General features: G+C 29.9%; 1 protein-coding gene and 1 long non-coding RNA gene across 3 annotated transcripts; one reads left to right on the top strand and one right to left on the bottom strand.

The window, feature by feature from the left end:
* The first annotated feature begins 6,089 nt into the window (after positions 1-6,089).
* On the top strand, positions 6,090-7,895 carry LOC145186099 (tetratricopeptide repeat protein 36-like). Of its 2 annotated transcripts, none has more exons than XM_090099248.1 (2): positions 6,090-6,479; positions 7,618-7,895. In XM_090099248.1, the coding sequence occupies exons 1-2, from the start codon at positions 6,185-6,187 to the stop codon at positions 7,893-7,895; spliced, it is 573 nt and encodes a 190-aa protein (XP_089955374.1). In that variant the 5' UTR covers positions 6,090-6,184. The 2 variants fall into 2 exon arrangements, with proteins under 2 accessions (XP_089955374.1, XP_089955375.1); XM_090099249.1 differs by having other exon boundaries at positions 7,667-7,895.
* A 211-nt stretch (positions 7,896-8,106) lies between these two features.
* LOC149883818 (uncharacterized) lies at positions 8,107-9,300 on the bottom strand. Its single transcript, XR_016456067.1, has 3 exons — positions 9,115-9,300; positions 8,933-8,999; positions 8,107-8,745 (listed from the first exon to the last, which is right to left on the bottom strand). It is a non-coding gene; the product is annotated as an uncharacterized LOC149883818 (long non-coding RNA).
* Positions 9,301-14,586: the final 5,286 nt, after the last annotated feature.

Here is a 14,586-nt window from a genome sequence, read left to right on the forward strand (position 1 = left end):
AACAATGTCTCTCGGTAAATCTTGGGAGAAGATAGACCTTTGAACTTTGGGAAGTACTGTAATCGATTTACTTAAGGGAATACTTACGGTCAATGAGACTACATGAAGGTATGGCTTGAGCAACTCAGCTGTAACTAGACACTAGCAAGCCTGTCTTACATTAGGATTAAGAACAGCAATTCGAAAGTTCCTAATGAATAGGTTACTGCTGAATCTGCTGGAGAGTTTCGTTTACGTGGCTTTAGAAAACGCCATCCTAGACTAAGCTTTCGCAAACCTGGGGCTAAAAGTCTTGTTAGAGTAGCTAGCTTCAACAAACCAAATGTATGAATATTTTTTGACAACATACAGATTGTCCTAAAAAGAAATAACTTTCAACAAAACGAGATCTACAATTAAGATGAAACCGGTAACTCAACGATACACAAACCTCCTAAAATTCTAAAGAAAACATGATATATAATAAGATATATCATGTTTTCTTTATAAGATATATATAATAAGATATATACATGATACTTAATAATAAGAACAATAATAGCAACAAAAACAATACTTAAAATATATACTTGATAATTACAATGATATCATGTGTCAATGCTATTGGTAACAGTATACCACTGATTCTAATATTCCCTGCCTTAACTTTAAACTAAGTATGTTTATAGGAGCGCTAAATTTTTTTAGATTGCTATTTTGATTTTGTTATGATTGGTATTTTGATTTACAACGTAACGGCGTAAAAAATAAGTTCTTTCTTCCTTTATTAAAAAACATATTTTAAATTTTTAGATGCCAGTGTCGGTTGTCGATATCGGTTGTCGGTTGTCGGTGTCGGTTGTTTAAATGCTGAGCTTTAAAGTAGTATTTAAAAAACTCATATAAACTTTATAGAAGTGAAAAAATAAATATATTTGTTTCAAAAATATCCCAAGCTGCAACACTCTCTCCTAGATTTAAAAAAAAAAAAAAAGAAATTCCTAACAACTGTCTCTCTTGATAAATCATGCGTTAACGAAAGTTTTTTTTTTCTACATTGCTATTGCAGAAGTAAATTTTAATAAAACAATCGAAAAAATTTTCTGTGTGTTTGTTCAAGGTGAACATCAAGCAAATTAATTTTTTTATGCTTATTGTGAGAGCGATAGTTTCTTTGTGTGTTTGAGTATAATTTGTGTATGATTCGTGTATGGTTCGCGTATAGTTCACATAGGTTTCGTCACGGGTTGTCTAATAGTAGACTCGTTGGCTTCTAACACTTTAGATCAACTTAAATCAAAGTATGTATAAAAGTAAGACTTACTACTAGTTTTTCTCGTCTTTTTAAATTCTTGATAAATATTCCCAACTAATTGCTTTTTACAAATACATTAAGCTAACTCGTAATTAAATCTCATTCAAAAATATCCTCTTTTAACACTTTGGAACTCATGCCCAAAATAAATACTTAATTATTACTATTCTTAACTAATTTAAAAAACCTTCTCTTCTTTTCTTTTCTCCAAAAATTTTTTTCTTCTCTCTCTCTTCTTCTTTCAAAAAATCTCTTAATCTCTTTCCCAAAAATCTCTTAGATTTTTTTTAGAATGTCCCTTCTTTTTTTCGCAGACGTTTTTTTAATCAAATTTTGTTTTTTAGACTGCCTCGCAATTTTTATCCTTCGAATAAATAACATGTTAGAGTCGAATAAAAATTACTCACTTGGAATTGGAACAGATAAGGCTTTTTTAATATATGGTTTTGCTTGTGTTTGGTTCTTCACTTTTGCTTCAAATTTTTTTTTTAGGATCGGTAAAATTAATTTGTGAAAGTGGCAAATAAGTAACTTCCTTAAGGTTTGGTGGCAACCAAGCACACAATTGAGATGTACAAGCATCATCATTATTTCTTTTCCAATAATCAGATGTTAACATTAAATAAACTAGTGTTGCTCCAATATGAGAACAGACTTCACCTAAACCTGCCATATATGTGCAATGCGCATTTATAACTTCAACATCTTCTTGAACGCTAACCCATACCCTTGTTGGAGTTTTAGAAAAAATGCTCTGACCATGTCTTACACGACTGGTAACAATATAAATAGACTTTACACAATGAATGAACTTTACAAGAACGTTGTGAACAAGACCACTAGTTACATAGTTGTAAGATTCAAGACCTTTGTAAGATTTTAAACTAGAACTTGTAAACTGCCTTGGAAAGTTGATTAGATAGCTGTATATATCAGCAAAAGTCAGATTAGGCCATTTGTCTACCTTATTAGTTAGTTCACAGTCTTTTTCTGATAAAGAATACGGATCAAAAATAATCTCTAGAACTGATAATTTTTCTTCGTATCTCTTTTTTGCTTCCAAACTAAGACTCTCGTAATACTGTGATCGCATAATTGTAGGCAAAAAAGAATTTAAATCAATTTCAACAGATCAGCTTTTAGTATTAGGGTATATCATACTTTTGCATGTTTTAATTTTCATTCAGTATGTCACTTTTCCTATGTATTCATAAACCCTGAGTTGAATGGTATAATTTATTTTGGTGAAAAAACAAGTCTAGCTACCGGGAAAACGTTTTTAATTTTCAAAAATATTGTGTTTTTTTACTAAATGATGACTGTTTATGTTATAAATGTACATAATAATTATTTAAAATATTGTTTAAACTTTTGCTTAATTTTTATAATATGCTTTGAGTTTTTAACAATATTATTTTGTGTATAAGTATCAGTTAATATTCAAATATACTTTGAAAATATTATAACTACCATTTTAGATTTTATTTCAAATTAATTGCTATACTTGCTGTATTTATATCTTCCAGATTCATAATATATTAAAAAAAGAAAAATGGCATTATCAGTTAGCAAGAAAACCAGAAAATCGATTAACACCAAACTAAGTGAGTATCTTGGAGGTCCTAAAAAGTTTCTCCAAACTGAATTTCCAACATTACGTGATTGTTTGCAGCGATGTCTAGATCTGCAGCGAAACAGAATACTAGTCTGTGAAAAAAATCCGCGTAACATATCAATGCAAGAAATTTTTTCTAATGTTGCTAATGAAGTTGAAGAACGGTGGCTTATTTCCAACACAGAATTTAAAGAACCCATAGTTTGTGGAACTAAAGCAATAGCACTAAGAATTAATAGAAGTTGGTCTGCATTCTCTAAGATAGCTCGACACAAATCTCAAATGGCAAACAAAAAATGCTGGGAACCTAAACTTGATAAACTTTTAGATATTGCTTTTTGCAAATGCAGAATCGTTTACTGCAGTGATAATGATGCCCCTTGCAACGAATCTTGTGATGACGGTGCTCATTGCTTTTGCAAATGTGACTTAAATTTAAGAATTCCTAAAAAAGAACTTATTTGGATAAAAACCCAGCGAGAAAAACAAGGCAGTGTTTCATGTATGCAAGAATTTGGTCTTGATCTTAAAGAGACTGCCAAACTTAGGCTAAAATGCTTACGCAAGTCAACTGAACAAGCAAGACTCACGCGACAACGTGAAGAAGCTTCAAAGTATAAGTTAGAATCATCAGTCTCTATTTATCCAACCGATGTTAGACTTGATGATGAAAGTACGGGTGTTACAATAGAAATTAATAATAATTCCAATGATGTGATAGTCAGTGATAGCGATAAAGTCAGTGATAGCGAAGAGGACTCGACAATTGAAAACAAGAGAGTTATGTTAAACGAAACTACCTTGATATTAGTAATGCTGCCGTTGCCTCTATCAGATTTGGTGTATCATCGACTGCTACTGCTGCTATCATTAATGGTCTACTGAAAGATATTATGAAGGCAGGAAAACTTGTTGAAGATAAAAAAAATCTCATATGTGATAGTATGAAAGTTTTTCGTGCCAAAGAGTGTGCTTTGAAGTATTCCAGAGTAGAAGAAAATTTCGACTATGAAAGAAATATAATTACTGGAGTTTTTGTTGATGGTAGAAAAGATAAAACTTTAGTTCTTATCCATGATAAAACCACAGGCACCTTCAGAAAACAAATTATCAAAGAAAATCATATAACTGTGACAGAAGAGCCTAGAGGTCGCTACCTTACTCATTATACACCAAAACCTAAGTCAGAAATATCTAAACCAGCTAAGCAATGTGCTATTGGATTATTCGACTGGTTAATGGAAAGAGGTAAAGATCTTAATCTCCAACTAATTGGCAGTGATACTACAAATAAAATGTCTGGATGGAAAGGTGGAGTGCTTCATTTTGTGGAAGAACTTCTCAATCGAAAACTTTTTAGATCTTTTTGCTGGCTTCACATTAATGAGCTTCCATTCCGTCATATTATGGAAAAACTTGATGGACCAACTTCTTCAGATAAAGGATGGAGTGGAGCAGTAGGTAAACTGCTTTCCAAAGTAGAAAATCTTGAAAGAATTACTAAATTTATGCCAATTCCGCTTCTGGAGCCTCTTGTTACTATAAGTGAAGATTTCTTAAAGCAAATGAGCACTGACAGTTTAGTCGCATGGAAGTATTTAAATGCAATATTGAAAGGAAAGCTCGATCCTGAAGTAGCAGCTCTTAAATGTGGTAGATTGTCTCACAGTCGATGGTTTACTTGTGGCATGAGATGCCTGCTTCTCTATATGAGTAAACATGATCTTGAACCTGATAATGCAGAGATCTTAAGACTGCTTGCAACTTGGGTGACTCAGGTTTATTTTCCAATGTTCTTTGAGATTAAAGTTAAGCATGACATTAAATATGGTTCTTGTCATCTTTTAAAACTGTTTCAACTTTGGCAGAAGCAAGATGATAGGATTAAAGAAGCATCTAAACTTTATCTCAAAAGTAAATCTTGGTGGGCTCATCCTGAGAATATACTTGTCTCACTTCTCTGTTCTGATAACTCAGAACAAAGGTTATTTGCCGTCGACATAATATTGGCAGTTAGGGCCGGAAGTGAACTTGGCTCAACAGATGTTAGACCATTTAAAGTTCCGCAAACAATAAACCTTGATGCTTGTGACATCAAAGAACTTATCGACTGGGAAAAAGAGGTCATCACTGAACCAATTTTCACTGCAAATATGTCGTTAGTCCAACTCAATGCATTGATAGTTTCTCCCCTGCAGCTACCTCTATACTCATTACATACCCAAAGTTGCGAGAGAGCAGTCAAATTAGTCACAGAAGCAGCTCAGTCAGTCTGTGGTTGGGATAAAAGAGATGGTTTTATAAGAACTCAATTGCGAAATCGTGAACTAATGCCTTTGTTTAAATCAAGAAAAGACTTTAAGTAATTTATGTAATTACTAATTTAGTATTTTTGATTTTTATTTATACTTTGTTGTGCATAACATTAAATGTTAAATAAATACTTGGTTTTAATGTTGATTTTATAAGCATTTTGGGGAGCTAAAACAAAAATTAAGGCAGCCAGATTTATAATTTGAATTAGTATTTTGAGTAAGTGTAAGGGGAGGGGGCTTTTGCAACTAAGCCCCTTGCTCCTACTCTACCTACTCTATCTCCTACCAGTGCGTGTATAAATATATATATACTAATTGTAATATATCTTGATCTTATAATCATAATAAAACTATCTAATATTGATAGAAGGGAGGGGGGGGGGCGGAAGCCCTAGCTGTGCATTCTGGCTCAAGAATCCTGGAAGCTAAATGATAATTTTGTGTTTTATAACAAATGGTTTATTTTTTACCTAATATTATTTTAATTTTTATTATTAATTGACTAAAAACATTTAAAAATTAAGCTTTAGTTATAAAAGACTATTTTTTTTTAAAAAAAGCTAATTTTAAAAACAGTTTCCCGGAAGCTAGACATCAATATTTTGCAAAAATATTATTATATTTGAATTCCCCGTACCCAAATACATAGGAATCCAAGCGTGCTAGTCAAAATTCTGAAAAATTAATTTTTGGCTCAAGTATGATATACCCTATTTAGTATCTAATATTTGTTTACATTTTTTTGCCACCCATCATGGCGGATACAAAGTTTTGCGGACGTTTGAAGTTCATATGAATATCATGAATTCTCAATGGTTTAAGAACCAACGCATGCGCAATTTTAAGATTGAACTAAATATTTTTTTTACAAAACGTTCACTTGAGCGGATCATTTCCTTGACATGATTAGGAATCCCCATTTTAAACACTGTTGTGTAAATTAATTCGATTGCCACAGAAATGGCATCTGAAGAAGCCCATTTAACAGAAAAAGACGAAATTGTTCTGCATGCCATTTTCAATCCCAATACTCCCCTCGATCTAAACACGAACATTTCCCTCAATTATAAGCAATCAGAATCAAATGAGGATAAAAGAGTAACAGCTAAGTTAAAAAGTCTTGAAATAGAAGCTATAAAGTTAGCACAAGCTGGTAATTTTGCTGATAGTTTTCAAATTTTTGACCAACTTATAAGAGAGGCTCCAACATATGCTTCTGCATATAATAATCGAGCTCAGCTCTTCCGAATTCAAGGTAAGTAAATATCCTACTAGAGACACACACACAGATATATATATATATATATATATATATATATATATATATATATATATATATATATATATATATATATATATCCACACACATTTTAATGAAAGTTTAATATTGATATAGTAATCTGAAAATATTATATTTTGTTTAACCTTTCATTCATTCCCCTTAAGTATTATTGGCGTGTTTGTAAAAAAACAAAAAACACTTACAATTTCCTTTCTTCAAAGCATGTACTTTTTTAAATTTTCAAAATAAATTTCTAATTACAACAAGTTGTTGATATTTAACTTTTCTTTAAAATTAGCTTTACAATTGTTAACATTAAGGATTGATCAACTGTTGACTAAAAGCAATTCACTGATTTACCTTAACAACTTTACCTTCAAGATTAAACCCTGTCATAATTATTTGAGGCTCAGGTTCAATTGAATGATCTGGTACCAATCATTAGTTCCAATCATTGCTTTAGTTTTGAATCCTTTATTGGAATGCCTAATGAATTCTTAACATAGTATCAAGTTTTTTTTTTTCCATATGTATTTTAATAGATGTATTTCTCTAGATTATATATAATAATGTATATTATCCTAGGAAACTTGTTAAACTCAGCATTGAACATAAATATGCACAAATATGTATAAAAATAAATAAGAAAACTTAAGGATGTACTGCTTGAATGAAAATATGCTGTTTGAATCTTGAATTACAAAATAAAAATTTTATTTTAAGTTTTAAAATTGAATGATTGCTTCTTTCTGTGTTGATCCACTGCAAGTCTCAAATTTCTTCCTTATTATCCAAAAGAGATTCAATTATATTTAAAATAAAATAGAAAAGTTTATTATTTTGAGTTTTATTATAAAACTTCTAGTAGTGAACCTATAGCATGCTCAATTGAATTTTTCACTTTGTTAAAGCATGTGTGCTTAATGTTTTCTTTTACCTAAAACTTTACAAAAGAGTTGCTAACTTTCAAATGTATTTTAAAAAAACACTCTTTATAAAAATTCTTTCCTTTTTTTAAAATTTCATTCAAATTATGTTGGAATTCCAAGTTGTCATAAATATTTGTATTAATATATGAACAAAAAGGTAAAGGCATGGTTTTCTTCTGCAGGAAACAATGATTCAGCAATGAAGGACCTTAACGATGCCATTTTGTTTAGTGAATCAAAAGGTAAAGCTGCTTCACAGGCATTTGTTCAAAGAGCAATTCTTTTTAAGGTAAATGGTGATGATCAGAAAGCTTTGAATGATTTTAAATGTGCTGCTGAACTTGGATCGCAGTTTGCAAAAAATCAATTAGTTGCATTAAATCCTTATGCTGCATTATGCAACAAAATGCTTGGTGAAGTTTTCTGTAAACTATACAATACAGATGAAATGTTGAACTGAAAAACCTTTTTACTAGTTGTTTTTTTTTTAGATTATTTATATATTTTTTTAACCAATTTTTTACCATTTTTACATGTTGTATCTTAAATTAGCAAAGAAAAAGTTTTCAAATTTGTGTTTTATTTGTTTACAAAATGTAGGTGTCAAAAAATTCAGGTAAAAAAATTCAGGTCATGAAATTTAATTTTAATTTAGTTTTTTCAAAGATCAGTTTCATAATGTTAAACCAGCTCATAAATTTACAAATTGATAATAAAAATTAGTGGAAAAAATGTAAAATCGTAAATTTTCAAACAAACGTAATTTTGTTACATAAATGCAAACACTAATGTCATCATAGCTGCACTTTAATAAGCTGAAATTGGCTCATAACATAATTGAAAATAAACTTGCAGAAAATGTATGAATGCATTTTTTATCTTGAAAACTCGAGTTAAATGAATGCTAGTTAACTGTTTGAACAAGGGTTAAAATTAGAACTTGTCATTATATAAAGTTGGAACTTCTTGCAAAGTTTGGTTTTCAAAAAAAGGAATTTATATAACAATTATTATGGTATAATAAAAGTGATAACAGGAATATTACATGGTCTTTTGATTTTGTGTTAGCCTTTTCGTTATGCACATTTTGTCCATAGTTCTAATAGCGATGAAATATTTATTTCCACATTGAAAATAGCCTGTTAAACAAAAATCTTCCCTTTGTAAAAAACTTAAATTAGTTGGGGACAGCTTCACAGCATATTCTCGCAATAAAAACCAAGACCTTTGAGCTTCTTTTTAGCACAGATTTCTTTCATCAGCAGTAACTTCTTCTTTGTATTTTACCTGAAGAACGTTGTTTTGGGTTTCTATGTGGAAAAAATTGCTATAATGTTCAAAATTCGAACCATGATAAGCTTAATTAAAAGTTAAGTTTGATGTAAATTTTGTTGAAAATGTTCAGCTATCTAATATGGAATGTATTAGTTAAGTATTGCATCAAGTAGAAATACTAAAGGATTTTACAACATTTGTTAAAAATTTTGAAGATTTTACTTGAACGCAAACTTTCTTTATAGGTTAATTGTGGTAAAGCTAATATTGTTGAATGAACACACTTCTTCTAAAAGAAAATAAACACTCGAATTAATTGCAACAAATTAAAAAAAAAACTAGAGGAGATAATTTATGACCAATAACCTAACTTTCCCGATCATTCGAACGATTTAAGCGCTCACATCTTTTAACTTTTTCAAAATATGTTTCCAGACAGCGATATTGCACATTCGTTTAATCTTGTCCATGATAAATTACAATAAAGATTGAATTTGAAATTTCTCCTTATTTTAAAAACTTTGCTAATTAGTTAAAATAAAACTGATTGATGTGGTTTATTTTGATGAAAGTCTGCAAATGTGTTATTATATTACGCTATCTATATATACTAATTTGGCAACACATCTTATGAGGTAAAATTAGTTTTTATGACTCCGAATTCTTTAGCCATGATGTTTCAAAAGATTTTTTGATGTTTCAATAGATTTAATGAAGCAATTTAAACAGAACTTAAGTTATTTAGATAACGATAGAACTCTTTAAACATAGTATTAATGGACGAAATGTCAATCTAAAATTCATTAAGAACAAAAAAGATTATATGTATATCGGTTATATTAAAATTTTATTAATTCGGCGTTTGCTTAGACTCCTCACAAACAAATGAATAGTTATCCATATTATTCATTTTCGAATATCCGAACATTTGGTTTACAATAGCTCGAGAATACAATAGCTCGAGAATACAATAGCTCGAGAATACAATAGCTCGAGAATACAATAGCTCGAGAATACAATAGCTCGAGAATACAATAGTTCGAGAATACAATAGCTCGAGAATAGCTCGAGAATACAATAGCTCGAGAATTGCACGAGAATAGCTCGAGAATAGCTCGAGAATAGCTCGAGAATAGCTCGAGAATTGCTCGAGAATAGAAACACTTGAAAGTAGTTATGTTTCAGATAGCTAGTCAACAGGAACTAGTTTTAACAAATAAACTTGCAAGACAAAGAGCTTTTTATTTCCAAGTAAAAGAGCTGGTAAAAAGTACAATTTCCAACAAGCATTTACTTCAACTTAAAAAATGAGCTAAAGAAAAAAGGAGCATGTGAAAAAATTAGAATTAGACACAAAATTAGACACCTTTCCTGTATCAATGTACAAACATGGTTAAGTAAAGGCGATGTTGAATGTTGTTCAATATTAAGCTGCAGCTAATCAACTGATTTAACTTCCGTAATATTCATTTAATTAGCCATATCAATTAAATTGAATATGCTGAGTAAGTTGATTAAATATTCAATTTTAATAAATTCCCAACGCTAATTGGCTAATTCATAATATTCAGTTGATTAAAAATGGAATGATATTCAAAATATACGCACAGAAATCTATACCAAATAGTTCTTGAAAAATTTGTTTTTATCAGATAAACTGAGGCAACTACTCGATTGTTCAATGCTTATACTATTCTTCATTTTTGTCACCCAACTGTTAAGATATAACTAAAAAAATTTGTTGGTAATTACCATCAAGTCTGGATTTGGTAATTGCTTTTTCTTTTTTTTTTTTTTATAAAAAGGTGGTCCTTATTCCAATATTGTTTCATTGATTTCATTGTTTCATAAAACTCTCCATTGAACTCAAACGAGTGCAAAGAAAATTTTTTAACGAAAATTATGAGACGAAACTAGCTACTGAATTAGTTGTCGCAATTGCTCAAATTACCATTAACCAACACCTTACCTACTACCATTTTACGACAATGTTATAATTGTCAATACCGCAACATTCTCAATTAGAGACTTGAAAATGTTTTTATTGAATGCAATGGTGATTATTGAAATAGAACACCCCATACTATTTTCTTTTAATTGCAATTTGCAGTGTGTTTCTACGTATTTAGCTTTATTAGCATATCTTAAGATAACTTATAAGTTGGAACTTACATTATTATTTGGACATAAATATGGGAGAGGGTGGTAGCATTGGCAAGTTTCGACAAGAAGTTAAAAAACAAAAAGAATTTCAGAAAAAATTGGAATTAAATAATTTTCGCTATTTTTTAATTGTATTAGAAACATTTTAATGTAATTTCAATTCAGAAATATTAATGATTAAGTATAAAACTTTCTAAACAAAGTTTTTTGTACCCATGTTCCCTTACATGGGGAGCATTGGTACACAACGTTTTTACATTACACCCTTTACGAATGAGTGCTTCAAAGTGAAATATTTTTTATGTACTAAAAAATTTTTGAGTTTTAGGTTTAAACTTAAGCTTGAACAAATTAAAACATTAAAAAACAATCTAAAAATTCACCATACACAATTAAACGTGCAAAAATCAACCTTGCGACAAAATAAACAAAAGATAAATTTACAGGTAACAATTGCTTAAAACCTAACAATATTTTCTGAGGAAGAAGTGATTGTAAGTAACATTTGGTATCTGCATTCAAAAGTTGAAACTGATTTAAAACGGTTGAATATTTGCCTGTGTACCAATACTCACCCTGTACCAATGCTCCCCTCTCTCCCCTTCGGTAAAGTGACAATAAAAAATTTTTTTGATATATTTCCTTGTCTATACTTTGTTCCAGTACTCACTTAAGAATTTTATCAAAAATTTGAGTTTTTCAATAACATTCTAAGTGAGTACTGGAACAAGGCATTGTAAATATTATTTATAACGCCCCTTTAATTTTTTTATATGAACATAAGGCAAAACAAACATTGCTCTGTAGAAAAAAAGAAGAATGAGTTTATATATGTTATTGAATGAACTTAACATTTCTCAAATTTGAGGTCAACTAGCGTGCTCTAGAAAATTGGATTAAAACCTTCATAAACATATTGAAAAATATAATAACACAGATGATAAATTTAGTTTTAAAAGAAAACCCAAATGAACATGGATCGCTAAATTGTTTGGTCTAAAAAAGTTTCGCTTTTCATTTCTAATGAAATAAAAACCAAAATTAATTAACAGTATCACGTAGTTGTGTCAGCCCCTACCATTTATCGTCGTTTATAAAAAGCCGGCCTTCAAGGCAGTATAGCAAAAGAAACTTGTATTAAAACAAATTCGACTAAAGCGAATAAAATTTGCAAAAACCTTCTTAAATAAAAATGTTTTCTTTTGGAAAAACATTTTATGGTATGATGAATCCAAGTTTAATCGCTTCCAGTCAGATGGGAAGATATATGTTAGGCATCCTATGAAGCAAGAAAACCACCGAATTTATATTTTAAAGATGGTAAAACAGGGTGGGGTAATATAAAGATTTGGGGAGCTATGTCCTGGAATAGTATCGATCCGCAGGTTATTAATTGATGGAAATTTTGATTAATACATAAACAAAGATATATGAAAAAAGATAATAGAGCCGTATGCTGATGATAGCCTACCTATTACTTGGATTTTAATGCGCGACAACAACTCAAAGCATCTGCAAGATCTGTAAACACTTACGATTTTTCATTACCGCAAAAATCACCAAAACTATTTATCATTATCTTATAAGGGGTGTTATATTTATATTTTACGCAATATTTATTTAAAAGATTATACTTATTCTTCATTTTAATAGCAAGAATCAAATATTCTTGTAATTAAATAAATAGTAAGTTTAATTTTTTGAATAAATATTCCATAAAGTATAAATAGTAATTATATTTTAAATTTGTTGAAGTTCTGAAATTTATATTTTTTAACATATCTGTTAAAAAAATTTAAGTCTTAAAAATGTTTGAGATGTTAAATATCCACTTTAAAAACCAATCTTTGCTATATCAGTTCAAAAGTTTGAGGGGGTTGTATTCATTACGTGGTCATTACTTTTAAACACGAAATGAAAAAATCTTTTAAACCTAGATTTTTTGAATGAGACTTTGATCTACTTCAGGATGAAGTTGTTTTTTTTTTCAAAAAATTCTCTCCCTCAATTGGGGTCAAGAGGCAAATAATTTGGGTATTTTCGTAAAAATAGAGTAAATTTAGGCTGCCAAACATTGTTTTCTTAAACTTTGAAAATTAATATTAGTATATAATTTTATTGTAGTTGATTTTGAATGTTACAGATTGAACTCAAGTGTAAATAAAAGAAAGCAAGTGACATCAGATTGTGAGAATTAAAGAAGTATTTGGAAAATCTGATCTCTTTTTCATTTCAACTTTTAAACCAATTTTAAAATTAAGAAACAGTTTTAAGAAATTCCAATGCCAAAAAAAGCAAAATGTCACGAAGACTGTAGAAGTTCTGTATGTTTGTTATGCATGAAAAAAAGTGACAGATATTTAAATGACTTTATTATTGCAAGAATCCGAAAATTTGTTAAAAGTGATATAAATCAAGCAGATGAACGAGTTCCACATGGTGGAACTTTGCAACTCATATCAAACTATTTTACAAAAAAAAGATGCTGGTGATATGACGTGTTCATTGCCACCTCTCTGCGATTTCTCTACGATTGTTATCAAGCCTTTGAAACTTCCAAATTGTCTTATTTGCCAAATTGGAAAGCTTAAACTTAATGAAAAGCATCATTTAGGACAAAAGGCACACAACATAAATCTTAAAGGTAGCATATCTTTCTAGCCTGAAACGTCTTTAAAACTTGCTTCAAATCTCAATAAAGCAATTCGTTCGAAAAAGGTTTCAATCAAAAATTTAATGCTGCCGGAAAAAAATTGCAAGATTTCTTTCAGCATTCAGTAGTCAACTTTGCAACTACAAAAGGAAAAACTGAAGAAAAAAACATGTTATTCACTGCAAAAACTTGAAGCATTTAACTAACAAGGTGCTGTTGGACAGAGATTAGCTCTCAACAAAAAAAAACGTCACATGTTAACAGGTTTAATAGCTCGAGACACAGGTGTTAAACGTCAACTCATTGCTGCCTTAGTTGAAAATCTACCTGAAACATACAAGAATGTATGTGGCATTTTACATTTCATGTGATCTAAAAATGGTGAATGATGTGGCATTTACAGGGTTGCAATCGTTATTAAAGAACAAAATTCCCTGATTTTCCATGATTTTTTCGCAAAAATTTTGCTTTTTTCTCCCTGATTTTCCCTGATTTTTCGCTAAAACTTTGCTTTTTCTTCCCTGATTTTCCCTGATTTTTCGCTAAAATTTTGCTTATCTTCCCCTGATATTTCCAGCATTCAAATACCCAAACTTAACTTCGAAACCAAACTTCTCCATCAACCCCAGAGCATTTTTATCTCTAAAAAAACAGATACTATAATCCCCCGATGAGTAATGAACCAATCAATTTGTTTGAGAATTAAAATAAATAATCAAATACTTCCATCAACACATGAAATTGTTCTTTGAAAAAAATATCAAAACTACGGTAGAATCCCATCAACTTGAACTCAGAAGGGATGAGATTCTATTGTAGTTGCGTTTATATATATATATATATATATATAAATTATCTTTAAAAATGATAATCATTTACCCTGGTATGCTAGAAAAAGAAAGTTTTTGTTAGAAAACATTTCAAAACATAAAGAAAAATTAAAAGTTCTTTGATTTTCCCTGATTTTTTCCAAAATCAACTATTCCCCCCTGATTTTCCCTGATTGTATCTAAATTTCCCTGAATTTCCCTGATTTGGTGGCAACCCTGCATTTTACATT

Source organism: Hydra viridissima, unplaced genomic scaffold (assembly GCF_058129835.1).
Source record: "Hydra viridissima isolate aposymbiotic clone 2 unplaced genomic scaffold, HvirCarnegie_v1 scaffold_9, whole genome shotgun sequence".
In the NCBI taxonomy this organism is placed as follows: Eukaryota; Metazoa; Cnidaria; class Hydrozoa; order Anthoathecata; family Hydridae; genus Hydra; species Hydra viridissima.

Bases quoted from the DNA above. Each gene is read 5' to 3' on its own strand.
- LOC145186099 (XM_090099248.1), top strand. From the start codon at position 6,185: ATGGCATCTGAAGAAGCCCATTTAACAGAAAAAGACGAAATTGTTCTG. The intron at 6,480-7,617 runs GTAAGTAAATAT...TTTCTTCTGCAG, and splicing joins TCAGCTCTTCCGAATTCAAG to GAAACAATGATTCAGCAATG.